General features: G+C 42.7%; 1 protein-coding gene across 2 annotated transcripts in view; it reads left to right on the top strand.

Annotated features, from left to right (window-relative positions):
• Positions 1 to 23,158, top strand: part of LOC125460276 (protein bicaudal D homolog 2-like) — a 91,108-nt gene that overhangs the window by 25,776 nt on the left and 42,174 nt on the right. For both annotated transcript variants that reach the window (XM_048547550.2, XM_048547549.2), the window contains exon 2: positions 9,142 to 9,354. In XM_048547550.2, coding sequence (XP_048403507.1) covers positions 9,142 to 9,354 — 213 coding nt within the window. The remainder of the gene's footprint in view (positions 1 to 9,141; positions 9,355 to 23,158) is intronic.

Genomic DNA, 23,158 nt, shown 5'->3' with positions numbered 1-23,158 from the left:
TACAAGATGGCCCAGGGGCCATATTGTACCTGCAGAGGCTTTTAATGTGGCCTTCTCGGCCTTGCTAAGACACTGGAAGAATGTGCAGATTGTTTTCAAAACAAACTGTAGTGCTGCTTTTCTAGTTACAGCCATCTTTTTGCATTTGCTGCTGAAACATTTTCTATAGAAACATAGCCTACTTGTGCTCCTGTTTTCTAATTGGTCCTTTTTTGAGCCTGCTCTGCTATTCAGTATAATTATGGTTGATCATCCAACTGTGCCTGTTTTCTCGCCCTTATAGTTTGATCCTTTTTGCTCTGAGAACTGTATTTATACCCATAAAAACATTGAATGTTTGACATCAATTGCTTTCTGCGGCAGAGAATTCCATAGGCTCAACACTTTCTGGGTGAAGAAATTTCTCCACATCTTGGGTCTAAATGCCCTAACCCTTATCCTTAGGTGACCGTTATGAACCTAAAGCAGCAGATGAGGAAGAGAATTAGCCTGTGACTGGAGGAGCAGAAAACATTTTGAAGGCATGGAACTTCTACTTCGTTTCTAGATGGTCCATTCTTTCTCTGCTGTTATCCTCCCATGTTCGCATGGTGTCCTAAAGGAGTGCACAACACCATGTGGGCGGGGCTACCTTGTGGAAGAGCAGGTGTGTATGTTTGCATAGAGGGTGCACACCTTCACTACACAGCCATTCCGAAGTCAGTAGAACATTCAAACTTCTCCAATTCAAGGAAATCAGGGATGGAGTCAGTGAGGCAGAAGGGGTCAGACCTGGTATCAGTCTGTGGGACAAAGAGAGAGTATGATCCTTAGACTGAAATTGAGACACACGCTGCCTTTCTCCTCCTCCTTCCCCTTCCAAAATGAATCACAAAACAGCCTGGGAGGGGGACAAATAGTTGAAGGCAACCCATTTCCAATACTCACTTTCACTTTCAGATGATTTCTGTGAAGATCAGCTTGGATTGCGTGTCACCAGTTTCGAGTTAGTTAAATGCACCTTGGCTTGGTCCCTGTCCCCATCCCCGTCATCTTTCCTGGTGATGAGGACTTGGAACCTTGCCTGTGTTTTCCTAACCTTGTTTCTTCAAGGAAAAGGCAAAATAAATTTTTAGTTCAGCTGCTTGGCACTTTTCAATGATCATTTTTATTAATTACCCATTTACGTTATTAGTGTGTTATTTTAATTTTTAGAAAAATAGCATTTATTGTTGTGGCAAACCTTATCATTTTGGCTTCTTTTGCTGACACCATGTGTGCTGCGTATCACCTCAAAATGCATAAGTACATACGAAGGTTTTGTGGAGGTGTGTAGGTTTGTGTCCTGGAGGGAGATTAGGGCCAGGAAGAGGGTGACAATAGTTTCTGGACCCAAGAAAGATGTGTTGATGGGGGTGATTGGGGTGTGGGGGAATGTTGGAGGAGGGGGTGAGAGAAAAACTTGTTCATCAGCTGGTGAGTTAGAGAAAAGTTTAAACATGTCCCCGTGTGCATAACATTTGGACAGATACTTTAATACTTTACAGTTTAGATGTTACTGATAAAGCAAATGCTCTCACAGCAAGGGATTTGCAACTGGTCATTAACTGGTAACTTAATAGCTTTTGAAAATTTTCATGCAAAACTGCACTTATGCAGCAAATTATGCTATATGCAGTATTTTGGAGATTCATTTGCCCTACTAATGGAAAAATAATAAAACTGAAAAATCTATTTGTTTTGGACCTTACATATAGAATTAGATTTTACTGTTATGTGCGCTTTAATGTAGGAATACACGAGTCCAGTGAAACGTGTATGAAGTTGCCATTCTCCTGTACCCTCTTGGTTACAAAACCAGAATTACAAAGACTCAAAAATAGATCTGAGAGAGCACTCAGAGGTCAGTAAAAGCTAGCAGTCAAACTCTAAATGGGAAATCTTTTAGTACAGTGTATGGTCAGGGTGCTTTGCCTGACAGTGTTCTGAAGACAGATTCAATGGAGGCATTCAAAAGGGAATTAGGAACGGGAGCAGGCTATTTGACCCTTCGAGCCTGCTCTGCCATTCAATATGATCATGACATATTTAACTTTCTTCCCATACCCCATGATACCCTTTAACTTTTAAAGAAAAGGCCACCTCTTGCATATATTCAGTTAAGTGTCTGTTAACAGTTGACTGTGGTAGAGAATTCCACAGATTCAGCACCTTTTGATAGAAGATTTCTGTTTCTCTTACCCCCATGCGAACTACTCCGAATTCTAATACACTGGTTCGAGACTTCCCAGCTGTCATCATTTTACCTTTAGACGTTGAAAGTCTAAAAAGTCTGTCAATGGTGTAAGCAGCTGTATGTAAGCATCTAAAGTGATTTCTCTAAACAGTTCCTACTCACATTGATGGCTATAATGCAATTTCCTTAATAACAATGTGAGCCTAAATATTATACCTGAAGGGATTTAACCTGTATTTTAACAGGCAGGAGGTGAGTATTTTTAATTGTATGTTAAAGTGTCGATATTGTTATGGGTGCAATACATGCTTATGTTAGACAGATAAGATTGCAAATGAAACCTGGCTTAATAGATCATGAGATAACAAGGTGTAGAGCTGGATGATCACAGCGGGCCAAGCAGCATCATAGGAGCAGGAATACTGATGTTTCGGGTCTAGGCCTGAAACGTCAGCCCTCCTGCTCCTATGATGCTGCTTGGCCTGCTGTGTTCATCCAGCTCTACACCTTGTTATCTCACATTCTCCAGCATCTGCAGTTTCTACTATCTTGATAGATCATGTTTTAGTTTTGTTGCTGTGTTGGAGAATTTGTTTTAACAATTAAATAGAAGTTTACAAAGCAAAAGAAATGAACGTACAATAGAGTAAACCAAAGTCAGAGATTTATATACACAGTAAAAGTATAATTGCATTAATCCCAAACACTACTCTCCTAATTCCAAGAAAAAAAAGCTTCCCTTGTAGAGTATTGACAACAGAATCTCTTTCTTTTGCATCTTGATAACTTTAAGATAACTGTGATTTCACTCCTTTGGAATCTCTGATAGCTTATTCCCAGAGCTCTTCTCTACTTGAGTTTAAACATTGCCATGGAAGAGCTTTGAAATTAAAGGATAACTATTCTGAAATCAAGGTGTTGCTTAACCTTAAATTAGTTATGATCAGTGAACATCAGGGTAATAGACGAATAAGACTTAATCCATGTTAGGATATGGAAGGCAGATTTGGATGATCCTACATCTACACAGGATGGAAGGTAGAAGACTATATTGTAAGACTTTGGATTGTGTTGGAATGCAGGTAGTTATCCTGTAACACGATGGTTGCGTTCTCGTGCATGCTTGCACTATAGAAAATCACGCCATAGAAAATTGCATTATAGAGAAATCGTTATACTGTACAGTAGAAAGTTTGCCTTATCCAAACAGTGTCCACTATTCATCAATCGAATTACAGCCAATTTGTGTTAATGAAACATGTTGTAGCAGAAATACTTCTAGCCAATTCCAGAAGTATCAAACATATGGATCAGCATTCCAGCAGTAGGTAATCTGAAATGAGCAGTCTTAGTTGAGATGCTTATTTTTTTCCATAGACCAAAAAAAACTTGATTGAATTATTTTTCAAGAAGTGAAGAAGAGAATTGATGAAGCCAGAGTGATGGACATTATCCACATGGACTTCAATAAAGCATTTGACAAGGTTCCATATGGTAGACTGCTTAACAAGGTTAGATAACGTGGAATACAGGGAGAACGACCTATTTGGATAGAAAATTGGCTAGAAGACAGAGGGTGGCGTTGGAGGGTTGCTTTTCAGACTGGAGGCCTGTGAATATTGGTGTGCTGGGTCCATTGCTTTTGTCATTAATATAAGTGATTTGGATATGAATATAGCATATATGGTTAGTAAATTTGCAGATGACACCAAAATTAGTGGTGTAGTGGACAGTGAAGAAGGTTGTCTCATGGTACAACAGGATCCTAATCAGATAGGCCAATGGGCTGAGGAGTGGCAGATGGAGTTTAATTTTGGATAAATATGATGTGCCACATTTTGGTAGACCAAAATCAGGGCCGGACTTGTACATTTAATGCTAAGTTCTGGGAGGTGTTGCCAAACAAAGGGACCTTGAAGTGCAGGTTCAAAGTTCCTTGAAAGCGGAGTAACAGGCGAACAGGGTAGTGAGAACCCGTTTGGTACACTTGCCTTTATTGGTCAGTGCATTGAGTATAGGAGTTGTGTGGTCAACTTGTGGCTGTGCAGGATGTTGGTTAGGCCTCTTTTGAAATACTGTGTTCAGTTCTGGTCATCTTACTACAGGAAGGAGGTTGTGAAACTCGAAAGGGTTCAGAAAAGATTGACAAGGATGTTGTCGGGGTTGGAGGATTTGCGCCGGGGGAGAGGCTGAATTGGCTGGGGTTGTCTTAGAGTTTTATAAAATCATGAGGGGCATGGAAAGGGTGAACTGTCGAGGTCATTTCCCCAGGGTAGGGGAATCCAAAACAGAGGGTGTAGCTTTAAGATGAGGTAGAAAGATTTAAAAGGGACGTATGTGGCAACTTTTTCACACAAGGTGGTGCGTGTATAGAATGAACTGCTATTTGAAAGCCACCTGGATGGGTTTGTGAATAAGAAGCATTTAGAGGGAGATAGGCCAAATAGGGCTAGATTAATTTAGCACATTTGGCTGGCACGGAAGGATCTGTCTCTGTGCTGTGCATCTCTATGACTCTGTGTGGGTGTGTGGTTGGTAAATCATCAATTGGTTGAAGGTAAGATAAATCTTAAGTATCTCCATTTATCATGAATTGTGGACAATGATTGCCCATTGCATTGAAAGATTCCTCTAACATGTCCAAATCAAATATAGAACACATAGCATAGTGATAGTGTCCTTATTGCCGGACAGGGAGGCCTGAGTTCAAGTCCCACCTATTCCAGGGGTGTGAGATAACATTTCTGAACAGGTTGGTTAGAAAATAGGTTAAATACAAAAACTAAAATCACTGTGCACCTGTTGATTGAAATATTAATTAATCTGTATAGATGTCATTAAATTAATAATGTATTTGTTGGTGTTCTATAAATTTAAGCATCATATTAGCATTGGAAAGAAAGCTTTGACAACATTCTTTGTTTTGCATTCATCAGGGCAGATACAAGAATGGCATGCTTCTAAGGGAGCAGCAACAGTTGAACAATGATATCGTGAATTTGGCTTTTGTTACACTTCTGTCTTTGACATAAAAGTAGTCACTGTCGTATGGAAATTGTGTATTGCTGATAAAAGATAACATGTTGCTTTTCAGAGATAATGGGAACTGCAGATGCTGGAGATTCCAAGATAATAAAATGTGAGGCTGGATGAACACAGCAGGCCAAGCAGCATCTCAGGAGCACAAAAGCTGACGTTTCGGGCCTAGACCCTTCATCAGAGAGGGGGATGGGGGGAGGGAACTGGAATAAATAGGGAGAGAGGGGGAGGCGGACCGAAGATGGAGAGTAAAGAAGATAGGTGGAGAGGGTGTAGGTGGGGAGGTAGGGAGGGGATAGGTCAGTCCAGGGAAGACGGACAGGTCAAGGAGGTGGGATGAGGTTAGTAGGTAGCTGGGGGTGCGGCTGGGGGTGGGAGGAAGGGATGGGTGAGAGGAAGAACCGGTTAGGGAGGCAGAGACAGGTTGGACTGGTTTTGGGATGCAGTGGGTGGGGGGGAAGAGCTGGGCTGGTTGTGTGGTGCAGTGGGGGGAGGGGATGAACTGGGCTGGTTGAGGGATGCAGTGGGGGAAGGGGAGATTTTGAAACTGGTGAAGTCCACATTGATACCATATGGCTGCAGGGTTCCCAGGCGGAATATGAGTTGCTGTTCCTGCAACCTTCGGGTGGCATCATTGTGGCAGTGCAGGAGGCCCATGATGGACATGTCATCAAGAGAATGGGAGGGGGAGTGGAAATGGTTTGCGACTGGGAGGTGCAGTTGTTTGTTGCGAACTGAGCGGAGGTGTTCTGCAAAGCGGTCCCCAAGCCTCCGCTTGGTTTCCCCAATGTAGAGAAAGCCGCACCGGGTACAGTGGATGCAGTATACCACATTGGCAGATGTGCAGGTGAACCTCTGCTTAATGTGGAATGTCATCTTGGGGCCTGGGATGGGGGTGAGGGAGGAGGTGTGGGGACAAGTGTAGCATTTCCTGCGGTTGCAGGGGAAGGTGCCGGGTGTGGTGGGGTTGGAGGGCAGTGTGGAGCGAACAAGGGAGTCACGGAGAGAGTGGTCTCTCCGGAAAGCAGACAGGGGTGGGGATGGAAAAATGTCTTGGGTGGTGGGGTCGGATTGTAAATGGCGGAAGTGTCGGAGGATAATGCGTTGTATCCGGAGGTTGGTAGGGTGGTGTGTGAGAACGAGGGGGATCCTCTTGGGGCGGTTGTGGCGGGGGCGGGGTGTGAGGGATGTGTCGCGGGAAATGCGGGAGACGCAGTCAAGGGCGTTCTCAATCACCGTGGGGGGGAAGTTGCGGTCCTTAAAGAACTTGGACATCTGGGATGTGCGGGAGTGGAATGTCTTATCGTGGGAGCAGATGCGGCGGAGGCGGAGGAATTGGGAATAGGGGATGGAATTTTTGCAGGAGGGTGGGTGGGAGGAGGGGGGGGCAGTATCGAGGGGGGGGGCAGTATCGAGGGGGGGGGCAGTATCGAGGGGGGGGGCAGTATCGAGGGGGGGGGGGCAGTATCGGGGGGGGGGGCAGTATCGAGGGAGGGAGGGAGGGGGGGGCAGTATCGAGGGGGGGGGGCAGTATCGAGGGGGGGGGCAGTATCGAGGGGGGGGGGGCCTCCTCCCACCCACCCTCCTGCAAAAATTCCATCCCCTATTCCCAATTCCTCCGCCTCCCCCCCACCCACTGCATCCCAAAACCAGTCCAACCTGTCTCTGCCTCCCTAACCGGTTCTTCCTCTCACCCATCCCTTCCTCCCACCCCAAGCCGCACCCCCAGCTACCTACTAACCTCATCCCACCTCCTTGACCTGTCCGTCTTCCCTGGACTGACCTATCCCCTCCCTACCTCCCCACCTACACCCTCTCCACCTATCTTCTTTGCTCTCCATCTTCGGTCCGCCTCCCCCTCTCTCCCTATTTATTCCAGTTCCCTCCCCCCATCCCCCTCTCTGATGAAGGGTCTAGGCCCGAAACGTCAGCTTTTGTGCTCCTGAGATGCTGCTTGGCCTGCTGTGTTCATCCAGCCTCACATTTTATTAACATGTTGCTTTTCATCTTGGTTATCAGCATGTGGGTTCAAGTTTGATATGACATTGTAGTGTTTTCAACATTCATTTATGACAATATTGACAAAATTCAGAATTTCATCTTGTAATTTTAGTGTATTTTCCTTTAGACCGCCTTCTTACTCTAAATGTAGAGAGTGTACCATATTTGGCTCTGTGTATGTCATCAAGATACACTTCTTGTTAGCCAGCCAGAAGTTAAATTAGGCAGGTTTATGTAATCTCGGTCTGTTCCAGAACAGCAATTCCACCTATTGTTTCCAGCTGTTCCTAAAATAAGAACCAATGGGGTAATGTTTTAGTAGCCTTATAGGCCAATTATCTGGATGAACATGATAAACAAATCTGTCTGTCGATGATATATTTATGGCTTGGGTTCAGTTGGTGATTCTTAAGAAATCTTTCATGGGTTGTGATCATTGCTAAAAGGCCAATGTTTCTCACCCGTCCCTAAGTGCTGCTGGGAGGATGTTTGTGAGCCACTGCCATGAAGCACTGCATTCCATGTGGTATGGGTATACTAGGGGTTCTAGAAGGAAGAGAGTTCTTGAATTTTGAACCAGGGATAATGAAAGAAATATAATATGGTTCCACATTGATAAAGCTAAGTTTAAAACTAATTTGGATAGATTTTGTAAGATGGTTTTGATCCTGTTTCACATTCATAACGCAGGCCTTTCTATAGTAAGTACCACAGCAACCTCTTTTGAGAAGGACTTCATTTACCTGGCGGCGAACTTTGAAATTGACTGAATTGTAATGTATGTTTGGAAATGGTATATGAAAACATCCAAAATTAACATTTCACTAAGAAATATAGTTTACTGTTTTATGCTTTTGAAAGACTACCAAATTATATGAAACATATCGGTTAAGAACACAGCTTGCGTGGAATGAGTGGATATTGAGTTCAAGGGCATGGACAAGGGTCAGCTAGGCTTTGTGAATGCTGGCCATTTCTAAAAGTCTTTCCTTTGATATAATTATGTAAAATTTCCTACTACTTGAAGTAAAAACAGAAATGCTTGGAAAACTGAACAGATCCGACAACATCTGTGGAGACAAAGCAGAGTTAACATTTTGGGTCCAGTGACGTGTCTTCAGAATTTTTTTTTTAAGTATGTTGAAGTTATTTTGAATGGATACCCCAAGACTGGTAAAGGTAAAGGAACAGCACCTCCAGGTTCCCTTCCACACCTGCTGTTCTACTGTCATTCCAGAAAATTGTGGAATTTCCAAACCTAACACCAAAGTGCAGCTTTGCAGCAAGACCTAAAGTGTTTCAAGAGAGGGTCCTGTTGGAATAGCTAACAATGAGTGATAAAAGTGATCTTTGTTAACTTAAATCATATGCTGAAAACGTTGCAAAATTTACTGTTGGATGACTGGGAAGGCAATGTTATAGTGGTCTCATTTCCAGCCTATTAATTCTGAGACCGAGGTAATGTTCTGGGCATCTGGGTTTGAATCCTGCCATAGCAGATGGTGGAAGTAAGAATCTAATGATGGCCAGAAATATCAGGATAAACCCATTTAGTTAACTAATGTCCTTTTAGGGAAGAAAACTGTTGTCCTTGCCTGGTCTGGCCGACTGTGACTCTGGGCCCGTAGGATTTGGGGTTTGACTCAACTGCTCTCTAGGCAATAAACGTGTGCCTGGCTAGTGATGCCCACATCCGATTTTTAAAAAAACTTGTCATTCATCACTTTCTTCTGAGCACATTTCTGTTAAGGATATCACTTGGGTCTTTTGTGGAAATAATTTTGAATGAAGTTTTGACTGTGCCGGGGTTTGATTGACATTTTCCGTTACACTTTGCCGTGTGCAGTTCTGTACCCCTAAGTCTTGTGTTTTATGTTTCTTCTTAGGCTTTTGGTCAGGCATACAGCAACCAGAAGAAAGTAGCAGCTGATGGAGAGAGCCGTGAGGAGTCCTTGATTCAGGAGTCCGCTTCTAAAGAGGCATATTACGTTGGGAAGATTCTGGAGCTGCAGACAGAACTTAAACAGTTGAAAAATGTTCTCACCAATGCCCAATCTGAAAATGATCATCTTGCTTCAATCACACAACAGCTAAAAGAGGTAATAAAAAAGAATTGAATTGAATTCCTATATTTTACCTTATAAGTGACTGTGCAACTTTATCTGTTCTTTTTAAATTGATTTTGCTATTTCTTTTAATCTTCCGTTTGCATGTACCAGTTTTTCAGCGATGACAACAATGCTGTTCTGTATCATGCAACCAGAAAAAATACATATCTTGTTCTTTACATCTGCTATATTAGTTTCTTTGGAGATGAAAGCACAAATAGTTAGTCTTACAAAATTCCTGGACTTTGGAGAGGAAGAAAATCAAGTATTTCTTTTCCAGATTGCAATCCTGAAATCAATTCTAGAAGTGTAAGGATCAAATCAGTTACAGCATGGTTGAATAGCCCATATGTGCTGTTTAAGTATGGATTAAACAACAAAGGTTGCCACACAAGCTACTGCTTTCAGAGTAAGAGTTCATAAGGAGAGAAAAGAGGAGGAGAAAGGAGCTTCTGTTCTCAGTTTTAAAAAAGGTTGAGGCCAGTTTATTACACAAATCTTGCTGAAAGCAATAACATCAAAAGCACAGTCTGAATCAAGCTGGGACCAATGTTCTCGTGAAATGGGTAAATAGGCTGGTCAACAGGACTTTAAATTAGACAGTTGGCGGGGGTAAGGGAATGGTGAAACTTGCCCTGGTGGGAAACAATATAGCAAGTTAACATCTGTGTAGTAGTGGATTCAACTAAGTGGTAAAATATGAAAAAAAAAATGACAGGGAAGGAAAATTCAGGAGAGGTTATTTAAAGTCTCCAGCACAGACACAAATAGAACAGAGTGTTTGGAGAAGGCTAGCAATCAAAGACTGGAAAAACAGATGAAGTTGAGAAGAGGGAGGGCTAATACAGGACTGAAGGTGTTATATCTGAATTCACACAGTATAAGGAATAAGATAAATGAGCTTGTGGTACAGCTCGCAACTGGCAGCTGAGACATGGCTGCAAGGGTATCAGGATTGGGAACTAAATATCCAAGGATATACATCCTATCGAAACGATAGGCAAGTGGGCCGAGGGGGTGGGGTTGCCTTATGAGTGATAAATGAAATTAAATCAATGGGAAGAAATGAAGTAGGGTAAGGTGGTGTAGAATCTGTGTGGATCGAATTGATGAACCACAAAGGTTCTAAAAAAAAACCACAGTTGGGGTTGTGTACAGGCCTCCAAACAGTTGTCAGGAGCTGGGGCGCAAGATACACCGGGAGATAAATTCAGTATGCAAGAAAAGCAAAGTCACAGTGATCATGGGGATTTCAGTATGCAAGTCAATTGAGAAAATCATGTTGGTAGTGGATTGCAAGAAAAGGAGTTTGTGGAATGTCTACAAGATGGCTTTTTGAAACAGCTTGTGGTGGAGGCCAAAAGGGAACATGCAATATTGGATATTGTATTGTGCAATGAGGCAGACTTGATAAGGGAGCTTAAGGTAAAGGAGGCAGTGATCATAAGATGATAGAATTTACTATGCAATTTGAGTGGGAGAAGATAGTCAGAGGTAACAGTATTACATCTGAATAAAGGTGACTACAGAAGTATGAAGGAGGAACTGGGAAGAATTGACTGGAAGAGGAGCCTAGAAGGAAAGACTGTGGAACAGCAATGGCAAGAGTTTCTGGGAGTATTTCAGGAGATGCAGCAAAACTTCGACCCTAGGAAATAGAAGCATGGTACAGGGAGGATGAGGCAACCATGGCTGACTAAGGAAGTCAGAGATAGCATAAAAGCAAAAGAGAAAGTGTATAATGTGGCGAAGGGCAGTGGGAAACCAGAGGACTGAGAACAGAGGGCAACAATAAAGAAATAAGGAGGGAGAAGATTAAATATGAGGGTAAGCTAGCCAGTAATTCAGTGAAGACTGTAAGAGCTTCTTTAGGTACATAAAGGGCAAAAGTGGACATTGAAACACTGGAAAATGACGTTGGAGAGAGTAGTGGGGAACAAGTAGATGGCTGAGGAACTGAATAGTCATTTCACGTCACTCTTCCCAGTGGAAGAGTATCAGTAATATCCCAAAAATTCGAGAGTCAGGGGCCTGAGCTGAGTATGGTGGCCATCACCAAGGAGAAGGTGCTAGTAAAACTGAATGGCCTGAAGGTGGACAAATCACCTGGACCAGATGGACTACACCCAGAGTTCAAAAGGAGACAGCTGAAGAGACAATGGAAGTGTTAGTGGTGATCTTTTTGGGAATCACTAGAGTCGGGGAGGGTCCTGGAGGACTGGAAGATAGTTAACGTGACACCCCCGTTTAAAAAAGGACTAAGGCAAAAGAAGGAAAATTACAGGCCGATTAGCCTAACCATGGTTGTGGGCAAGATTTTGGAGTCCATTGGAAAAGAAAAGATTTCTGAATATTTGGAATATTTGAATATAGTAAAATAGGGCAAAGTCAGCATGGTTTTGTCAAGGGGAGATCATGCCTGACAAATCTGCTAGAATTCTTTTGAGGAAGTAATGAGCAGGATAGACCAAGGAGAGCCAATGGATTTAATCTACCTGGATTTCAAGAACACCTTTGACACAGAGGAGGCTGCTGAGTAAGATAAGTGCCCACAGTGTTACAGTCAAGGTGCTAGTGTGGATAGAAGATTGGCTGTCTGGGAGAAAACAGTAGGAATAAAGGGGTCTTTGTCAGGATGGCAGCCACTGACGAGTGATGTCGGTGCTGGGACCACAACTCTTCACTTTGTACACTAATGATCTAGATGAAGGAACTGTGGGCATTCTGGTTAAGTTTGCAGACGATACAAAGATAGGTGGAGGGGCAGGTAGTATTGAGGAGGTGGCGAGGTTGCAGAAGGATTTCGATAGGAGAGTGAATGAAGAACTGGCAAATGGAGTACAATGTGGGAAAGTGAGGTCATGCACTTAGGTAAGAAGAATAAAAGCATGGACTATTTTCTAAATGGGGAGAAAATTCTAAAGTGTGAAGTGCAAAGAGACTTGGGAGTTCTTGTCCAGGATTCTGTCAAGGTAAACTTGCAGGTTGAGTCAGTCAGGAAGGCATACGCAATGTTGGCATTTATTTTGAGAGGAGTTGAATATAAAAGCAGGGGTGTACTACTGAGGTTTTATAAGGCTCTGGTCAGGCCACATTTGGAGTATTGCATGCAGATTTGGGCCCCATATCTCAGGAAGGATGTACTGGCCCTGGAGCGGGTTCAGAGGATGTTCACAGGAATGGCCCCAGGAATGGAAAGCTTAACACATGAGGAACATTTGAGGACTCTGGGCCAATACTCATTGGAGTTTAGAAGGATGAGGGGGGATCTAATTGAAACTTCCAAAATATTGATTGGCCTGGACAAAGTGGATGTTGGGAAGATGCATCCGTTGGCAGGAGAGTCTAGGACACGAGGGCACAGCCTTGGAGAAGGGGAAGACATTTTAGAAAGGAGGAAAGGAGAAACTTCTTCAGCCAAAGAGTGGCAAATCTATAGAATTCTTTGCCGCAGAAGGCTGTGGAGGCCAGGTCATTGAGAGCATTTAAGACTGAGATAGATAGATAGATTCTTAATTATCAAGGGAATCAAGGGTTATAGGGAGAAAGCTATGATTGAATGGCGGAGCAGACTTGATGGGCCGAATGGCCTAATTTCTTCTCCTATGTCTTATGATCTTAAGCAGGGCCCATGCGACTTTTGTTAAGGAACTATTAAAAATTGCATTTGTTTTCCAGTGAGTTGGAGAGTATATTTCAAAATCTAAAAATTATGTTTGAACTACACATTCAGTATCATGGTTATGCAGGACAGCCAAGATAGACCAGAACACCTTTTCTAGTCTGATAATCTTTACCCTTTTATAGACCATTTCAAACGTGGCCAGAACATTTGTGAGACTCTCTTTGTGATAGAAATGCACCCCCTGGTTTCTCAAAAACATTTGCCTGCTGCCAGCCAGAGTGTAGGATCCTTCTTAAATTAATTGCCAACTTTTGGCTTGAGATACTGAGTGAACCATTATGTCTTATGACGTCCATTGTGGTGAGTGGCATGCTGTTGCTCGTGGAGCATGTGACAGCTCCCTGAACTGTGTTGATCAAAGATTAATATTTTGACTGTCAGTTTAAAGAAATTGGAAATATTTTGGAGGACTAGTTGCAACTTACTTAGGCTGTTTCTTGGAACTCCTCTTATTTTAGTTAGCAAAGTTGACTGACTGTAAGACCCTAATTCCTGTAACTATACTGCTGCGTTGCTAAAACATCTAGAGGGACTTCAACCACGGTTGTGCTACAGTGATATATTGAAAACCTAATACAGTAGTGCCATCCATCAAACTTATGAAGCAGATAAATTACTGAAATATCTTTTGTCCCTTTTTCGTTTATGCACTTTCTATTGTGGAATTCATTACACTTGTGATTCTGAAGTTAACATTTTAGAACAGCTAAAATATGGATTTTGTTTTTTGTCTTCCATGGCACTTGTCAGTTGCTCCCCGTTTGTGTGCAAGCAGTGTATAAAATGTCAGGAGCCACCAACTAGACATTGGTCTAAAGATCTTCAGCCATTTAGCTCTTCTCCTGTCTGCATTTTAAAAGAAACATTAGAATGCGTAGTCCAATTTCAATTATATTTAATTGGAAAAGACTTCTGGAAATTAGGTCCCAGAGAACAATACTCAAACCAGCATATTGTGGGAATGTTTAGATAGGTTGGTTTCTTTAGAGGATGGTAGTTGCCATTTTAATGTTTCATCAGTATTATCTTGAATAATATTTAACTTAACATGATAGCATTATTGCTTTCTTTCTGTCTGCTGTTTTAATGCCTGTGGAATTTTTTCCCTTAATTTTTGTGCATTTTTAATTGTACTATTAGTGAACCAGGTGGGGTTTCAAGTCATCATTGGCCTTTTGATTCCAGATTTTAAAAATTTTATTTTAAATTGAATTTCAGTTTCACCATCTGCTGTGGTCGGATTTGACACTGGGTCCCTAGAATATTACTGACATCTTTGGATTGTTAGTCCAGTGAAAATAGCACTATGCCATCACCTTCCCCTATTTCATTTAATCACCTTTTCTCTGTAGTATGACTGCTGCCATTTAATTAAACCAAAGAATCATGTAGTGCAATCAACACATTTCATCTTATGGCTCACTTTAATAACTGTCTAATTTGTCCCACCCAGAAGCTGCTTTTTTGCTGCAGTTTTCTTCCATGCTTGTTCTTGTCCTCTTTGGTCAGTTGGTCTTGTTTCAGTTGGTAGTTTTGAATGATCTGATGTTAACGTAAGGTATACTCTGTAGTGTGAAAATCAATGTATTTGTTTGCGACTTTTAATGTAGAAAAACATCCTAAGGAATTTCGTGGAAGCATGTTCAGATAAAAGTTGACACAGCCACGAAAGACACAACAGGAAGGGTAAGAAAAAGTTTAGTTGAAAAGTTGAGATTTGAGAAAAAAATTGTCAGGCAAAGAGAGGGAGGTGAAAACATGATAGGATGGATGACATGGTATTATAAGGTCAGAGCAGATTATTCTTGTGATGGAACGAATATTAAAGCCAGGCATTCAGCTTGAAATTCAAATGGTGTCACTTATCCATCCCTCTCTCCTTTTTTTACAACCTGCTCCATTTTTACAGTCTTCTGAGAACTTGGCACCACTCTGATTTGAGTGCTTGATGTCCACTTGAGGCTGCGCCATTAGTTCTAGAATTTCCTCCACAAATCTGTCCTTTTGAGCTCTCCTGTTTAAAGATGCTACTGATCGTTTCTATAATCTATTTAATTTGGTCATTTGTGGTTATTTGATAGAAATTGAAAACAATAAGATGCACTAACAATGTGTTTGGATGTACTAGACAAAGGTGAATGGCTGCCAAAAAAATTTAATAGCAGGATTTGGGATACCTCATATAAGATCTTGTGGTGGTGTGTGCACAGTTGTTTTTCTGTTCCAACAGCAGCAAAACAAAATCACCTTCTTGAAATAGGTCCGCAAACCAAATGTTTGGTTGTGTTAGATCTCTTCAGTTCATTGATATGTGATGTTGAATTATACTGTAATTTCTCATGTTTGATTTGATTTGCTGGATGTTTGATTATTTTAATTACTTTGACTTGATGGAAAAGCAGCTTTTTATTTTCCCTGGTATCCTTTATTACCAAGCCTGTTGGCCACTCTTCCCCATTTTCTTAAGCAATCCTCAATTAGCCATTTCCTGTATGGTGGAAAGACTGCTTTGATTGGGTTTTGAACTATCTTACACTGACTGACGGACATATATTTGACAGAATTTATTTTGGAGCAACCATTAACTACTTAAGTATTGACTGAAAACTGTTGCAATGTTACCGGCAATTTGGAAAACCAACATGCTTGTGACTGCATGCTCCTAAACCTGTTAAAGTTTCTGAATTGAAGTCCTGTTTGAAATTGCATCAGGCAGTTATGATAAAGAACAAAGAAAAATGCAGCATAGGAACAGGCCCTTCCTTACTAAAACTGTCTTCAGTTACAGGATCTGTATCCCTGAGTTCTCCTCCTATTCATGTATTCATCCGTCTGTGTTTTGAATGCTGCTCCAGTGTCTGCTTCCACCACCACCACCTCTGGTAGCACTCACTACCCATTGTGCAAGATAATAAAATGTGAGGCTGGATGAACACAGCAGGCCAAGCAGCATCTCAGGAGCACAAAAGCTGACGTTTCGGGCCTAGACCCTTCATCAGAGAGGGGGATGGGGGGAGGGAACTGGAATAAATAGGGAGAGAGGGGGAGGCGGACCGAAGATGGAGAGCAAAGAAGATAGGTGGAGAGGGTGTAGGTGGGGAGGTAGGGAGGGGATAGGTCAGTCCAGGGAAGACGGACAGGTCAAGGAGGTGGGATGAGGTTAGTAGGTAGCTGGGGGTGCGGCTGGGGGTGGGAGGAAGGGATGGGTGAGAGGAAGAACCGGTTAGGGAGGCAGAGACAGGTTGGACTGGTTTTGGGATGCAGTGGGTGGGGGGGAAGAGCTGGGCTGGTTGTGTGGTGCAGTGGGGGGAGGGGATGAACTGGGCTGGTTGAGGGATGCAGTGGGGGAAGGGGAGATTTTGAAACTGGTGAAGTCCACATTGATACCATATGGCTGCAGGGTTCCCAGGCGGAATATGAGTTGCTGTTCCTGCAACCTTCGGGTGGCATCATTGTGGCAGTGCAGGAGGCCCATGATGGACATGTCATCAAGAGAATGGGAGGGGGAGTGGAAATGGTTTGCGACTGGGAGGTGCAGTTGTTTGTTGCGAACTGAGCGGAGGTGTTCTGCAAAGCGGTCCCCAAGCCTCCGCTTGGTTTCCCCAATGTAGAGAAAGCCGCACCGGGTACAGTGGATGCAGTATACCACATTGGCAGATGTGCAGGTGAACCTCTGCTTAATGTGGAATGTCATCTTGGGGCCTGGGATGGGGGTGAGGGAGGAGGTGTGGGGACAAGTGTAGCATTTCCTGCGGTTGCAGGGGAAGGTGCCGGGTGTGGTGGGGTTGGAGGGCAGTGTGGAGCGAACAAGGGAGTCACGGAGAGAGTGGTCTCTCCGGAAAGCAGACAGGGGTGGGGATGGAAAAATGTCTTGGGTGGTGGGGTCGGATTGTAAATGGCGGAAGTGTCGGAGGATAATGCGTTGTATCCGGAGGTTGGTAGGGTGGTGTGTGAGAACGAGGGGGATCCTCTTGGGGCGGTTGTGGCGGGGGCGGGGTGTGAGGGATGTGTCGCGGGAAATGCGGGAGACGCGGTCAAGGGCGTTCTCAATCACCGGCAACTCATATTCCGCCTGGGAACCCTGCAGCCATATGGTATCAATGTGGACTTCACCAGTTTCAAAATCTCCCCTTCCCCCACTGCATCCCTAAACCAGCCCAGTTCATCCCCTCCCCCCACTGCACCACACAACCAGCCCAGCTCTTCCCCCCCACCCACTGCATCCCAAAACCAGTCCAACCTGTCTCTGCCTCCCTAACCGGTTCTTCCTCTCACCCATCCCTTCCTCCCACCCCCAGCCGCACCCCCAGCTACCTACTAACCTCATCCCACCTCCTTGACCTGTCCGTCTTCCCTGGACTGACCTATCCCCTCCCTACCTCCCCACCTACACCCTCTCCACCTATCTTCTTTGCTCTCCATCTTCGGTCCGCCTCCCCCTCTCTCCCTATTTATTCCAGTTCCCTCCCCCCATCCCCCTCTCTGATGAAGGGTCTAGGCCCGAAACGTCAGCTTTTGTGCTCCTGAGATGCTGCTTGGCCTGCTGTGTTCATCCAGCCTCACATTTTATTATCTTGGAATCTCCAGCATCTGCAGTTCCCATTATCTCTGATACCCATTGTGCAAGGCAAGTTTTACACACATCTCCTCCTTAAACTGCACCCCGTCCCCACCCTGTACCTGTGTCCCCTAGCAAGTGACCACTTTGACACCCCCCCCCCCCCCCCCCCCCCAGCAAAAGTTGCATCACACTTCCTACTCCTATTCATGCTATTCACAATCTTTTAAACTTCTGTTAGGTCACCCCACAGTGACCCTGCATTCCAGTGAAATCAAACCCATTCTATCCAGCCTTTCTCCATAGCTAAAACCCTCTGTACCCTCTCCAAGGCATTCACATCCTTGTGGCAGTGTAGTGATGAGAACTGTAGGCAAAATTCCGAGTGTGGCTTAACTAAAGTTCTATAAAGCTGCAACATAATTTGCCTATCCTTCTACTCAATGCTCCTTCCAATGAAGGCAAACATGCCATTGGCCTTTTTTAAAAAAACTACCTTATCTACCTGTGCTGCCACCTTCAGTGATTTGTGGACCTGAACACCCAGATCTCTCTACATAGCAACACTGCTAAGGGTTCTGCAGTTGACTCTCTAATTTCCACCTCTGCTTGACCTTCCAAAATGCATCACCTCAAATTTGTCCAGATTAAATTCTATCTGCCATTTTTCTGCCCATGCCTCCAACTGATCTATGTCCCGTGTATCCTCTGACAGTCCTCCTCACTATCCGCAACTCCTTCAATCTTAATCTTCATCACATATCCTTAAGTCTGCAATCTTACTAATTAGACTGGCTACATTTCCCTCCAAATCATTTATGTAGACCACAAACAACAGAGGTCCCAGCACTGTTCTCTATGGAATGCACTAGTCACAGCCCTCCATTCTGACAAGTAGCCCATCTATCGCTACCGTCTATCTCATATGTCTAAGCTAGTTCTGAGACCATCTTGCTAGCTCACCCCTGATACCATGTGATTTCACTTTTTGTATCAGTCTGCCATGAGGGACCTTGTCAAAGGCTTTACTGAAGTCCACATAGAGAATACTAGCTGCTTTATACTTGTCAATCATCTTTATCACCTCCTCAAAAACTCAACCAAGTTAGTGAGACATGACCTCCCTGTACAGAACCATGTTGTCTATTGCTAACAAGTCCTTTTGCTTCTAAATGCATATAGATGATGGTAAATAGTAATGATTGGAAATGAAAAAAAGAGCCTATTTTGCAATTTAGTTATTCTGTCAACTTGTTAAACAATTTTTCTTTACCTATTTCAATTTTTTTTACATTTAGCCAAATTCAACAGCTGACTTCTTGAAAACATGCTGTGAAATAAAACATTTTGAAACATATCAGTTAACCATGAGCTTCAGCTTGAGAATGACAAACTAAGACTGCAGACACTGGAAATCTGAAATAAAAACAGGAAATGCGATAAATACTTAATTGTGGAGCATCTGTGGAGAGAGAAACAGCAAATGTTTCAGATCTGAGAATTTCTAAGGATATCCCTTCACAATTCAGCTTTATACTCTAACAAATAAGGTCTAAAATTATATGAATCTAAACCTTTGTCAATCCAAATTCTGATAGTCATCTAAACAAGCCACTTACCTCTGGCACAATCCCATATATCCATTACTATTTTAACAAATTATACTATACTAACAAATTTGCACTTGAGGAAGTTTATAATATCATAGCCATAAATCGCATTGCAGTACCAGAATCAGAGCTCTCTGGTTACAATAACATGTATCTTGAAAGGTTGGCTGAGTAATGGTGACATTCTGTGAGCAGAAATACTGATTTCTTACAAATGTATGAATTAAGAGCAGCTGTAGGACACATGGCCCCTAAAACCTACTTCATTATTAAAGACGATCGTGGCTGATATGATGACTCCAGATTCCTGCCTATGTCTGATAAACTTTCAGCCTGATATCCAGAACCTGTGTATTTGTGCCTTAAAAATAATGAAACACTCTCTTTCAATGTCTTTTTGAGCAGGAGTTCCAAAGACTCTTGAAACTAATGAGAAAGAGAATTTTATCACCTCTTGTCTTAAATGGGCAGCCCCCTATTTTAAAACAGTGGCCCACTCATTTGAAATGCTTCCACAAGTGGAAACATGCTTTCCCAACCACACTATCAAGAATATTCTGATCAAGTCAACTTTTACTTTTAAATTGCAGCAGATACAAGCCTAACCTGTTCAACCTTACCTTGTAAGGAAGTATACCTGTTCCAGGTATTTGTCAAGTTAACTTTCTCTGAACTTCTTCCAAAGCATTTGCGTCCTCTCTTAAAGAAAGGATTACTGTACATGTGGTCTTGCCAGTGCCTGTATAACTGAAGCACAACTCACCTACTTCTGTATTTAATTCCCCTTGCACGAAGTAATAACATTTGATTTAGTTTTTGTATTTGCACACCGGTCATTTATGGAATCCGTGGTGTGGAAGCAGGCCATTTGGCCCATCAAATTCACACCGGCTCTCAGCATCCCACCCAGACCCCTACTTCCTGCCTCTGTTCTGTTTTAACTAAGTAAGTTTATATGTATTATTTTCCAAAATGATGGAACCTTTCCTGGATCTAGGATATTTTGGGAATTTAAATGCAAAATATCAGCGATCTCACTGGCTACCATACTTAAAAACCAAGGATGAAGACCATCAGGAACCAGAACCTTCTTAGCTCGTAGCTCCAACGGTTTGCCCAGTACTATTTTCCTGATTATAATTTTTTCAAGTTTGTTCCTCCCTACCATTTCCTGATTTTACAGCTATTTTTAGGTTGTTACTTCTACCCACTATTGTGAAGTTTGATGCAAAATACCAAGGTTTATAGAGTCTTAGTCATACAGCATGGAAACAGACCCTTAGTTCAACACAACCATGCTGATCAAATTTCCAAACTAAGTTAGTCCCACTTACCTGTTCAATCTAATCTGCCGTCTCCTTACTTTCTATTTTTTTAACTCCCCATGCTCAGTTTCTATAAGACCAGAGTTACACAGAGTCATACAGGTGTACAGTATAGAACCAGGTTGTTAGGCCTAACTGTTGCCCCTTTCACTTTGAACCAATGCCATCTAGCTTTGGACTTCCCTACCTTGGGGAAAAGGCCTTGGCTATTCACCTTATCTATACTACATATGATTTTACAAACTTCTATAAGGTCACCCCCTCAGCTTCCTACACTCCAAGGGTAAAAAGGTCCGACCTATCTAGCCCCTCGTTATAACTCTAACATTCCAGTCTTCAGAACATTCTTATAATTCTAGTTTAATAACATTTTTTTCTATAACAGGGTGACCAGAATTGCATACAGCACTTCAAATGTGGCTGTACTAATATTACCTTAAGTAGGATGATATAGAATCTCTACAGAATACAAGGAATCCCTACGATGTGAACTTGATGGGCAAAATGGTTGACCCTCTGAAGAGTATCCCATACTCTTGCCCTGACCCTGTAATTCCCATGGCTAATCCATCTATCCTGCAGATTCCTGAACATTGTTGGCAAATTAGCATGATCAATCCACATAGCTTGCACATCTTTGGACTACAGCAGGAAGCCGGAGCACCCAGAGGAAACCGATGCAGAATGTGCACATTCCACACGGACATTCAGCCAAGGGTGGAATCAAACCCGCGTCCCCGGCGCTGTGAAGCAGCGGTGCTGAGTCACGTTGACTTTTCCAAATATCTGTACAAATGCATATGCTTATTTTCTAAGTTAACTTTCTCTCCTGCTCTATTTTGTTCTTCCTATTCGGCTTGCTAGTCAATCTTTGAATTTTTTATACTCTGTTTAATCTTCTGACTTGTGTTCCATGTTGCATAGTTACATGCTTTTACTTTTTATTTAATGATTCCTATTGACTACACTATTAAATCCTCTGTTTATGATTTTTATTTCTTGTTGGATTGCATCTATTTTGTGACTTCTGAAGAATCTACTTAAATGTCTGTCACTGCATATCTAATGGCCACTCCTTTTAAAATAATTTGCCAGTTCACTTTACCTAGTTCTGCTTTCTCACTCTCATAATTGTTCTGATTTAAGTTTAACATACAAGGCATAGATCCAAAGTAAAACAAAGAGCTGTGGATGCTTCATATCTGAAAAAAAAGTTAAATTTGCTGGAGAAACTCAGCTGGTCTGGTAACATCTGTGGGAAGAAAGCAGAGTGAGCTATTCAAAAACAGTCCATCAGGGAGAAGAGTTACCAGACTTTAATGTTAAGTCAGGTGACTCTTGATGAACCCTCTGATGAAGGGTCTAGGCCCGAAACGTCAGCTTTTGTGCTCCTGAGATGCTGCTTGGCCTGCTGTGTTCATCCAGCCTCACATTTTATTATCTTGGAATTCTCCAGCATCTGCAGTTCCCATTGTCTCTGACTCTTCTTCCTGGTGGACTGTTTTTGAATCGTTTACTCTGCTTTCCTCCCACAGATGTTGCTGGACCTGCTGAGTTTCTCCAGCCATTTCTAGTCTCAGATCCACTTTGCTTTCCCTCAAACTCAGTGTAAACTTCAATGATACTGTGGTTGTTGCTATCTATATGCACCTGTACTGTGAAATTACATATTAATCTCACTTCATTGCACAACATCTTGTCTAGTATAGCCTCTTCTCTGGCTCCAGACCTTGCTGTTTTAAGAAGCAATCTCAAACATCCTATGAAATCCTCATCTAAGGTACTTTTGCAAATTTGATTTTTCTGATCTCCATGTAGATTAAAATCCCATGTGAATATCATCATACCTTCGTGACAAACTCCCATTCTCTAAGTTTATATTTCATCATACTGTGTTGTTATTGTGAAGGGGGCTGAGACAACACACCTGCAAGTGACTTCTCGCCTTGACTGTTTCTCCTCTCTTCCCAAACTGCTTCTACATGCTTGTTTTCCAAGCTTAGGTCAACCCTCTCTATTGTGCAAATAGCATAATTGTAGTCACCCCTCCACTTTGTCATAGCTTTCAATCCTTTTGAAATGTCCTGCTGTTTGCTGCAGAGAACAGTGTCAATTTACCTCACTATACCGTTCCCCCTAGAAGCAGTACATTCCTCCTTGCTCCTCCAACTTGAATGGCTACCTCTACCATGGTGCCACGGTCGGTTTGTGAACCTTGAATCCCTCACTCTTGTCGAAACAAGCTAAAAGAACCTTTACTTTGTTTAATAATTTGAAAAGGCTGAAGTTCTGCCGTTATGCCCTCTGGCTCCCCTATCCTTCCTTGCTTAAAATCACATCCTCCTTTTCCTAATCACAGTTGCACCTTCCTTTCCCTGAGCAGTGACCAAAACACAAGACCCAATTCTACCTGGCGTGAAGGCCTCCCGGAATGACGTGACACTGTAAAGTTACAGTGGCAATGGTAAAGGCACAGTGTCTGTAATTTGGCCTCCAGCTGATAAACTCTAAGCTAAAGCTGCTCAAGCTGTAAATATTTATTGCAGATGTGTTCACCTTGAATCACAGTCGTGTCCAGGAGCGATATGTCCATAATTGAAAGACTTCATTTCCTTGC

The sequence above is a fragment of the Stegostoma tigrinum genome, chromosome 11, assembly GCF_030684315.1.
Source record: "Stegostoma tigrinum isolate sSteTig4 chromosome 11, sSteTig4.hap1, whole genome shotgun sequence".
Taxonomy (NCBI): Eukaryota; Metazoa; Chordata; class Chondrichthyes; order Orectolobiformes; family Stegostomatidae; genus Stegostoma; species Stegostoma tigrinum.
The sequence above is the reverse complement of the archived record's forward strand: the minus strand, read 5'-3'. Positions and strand labels throughout refer to the sequence as shown.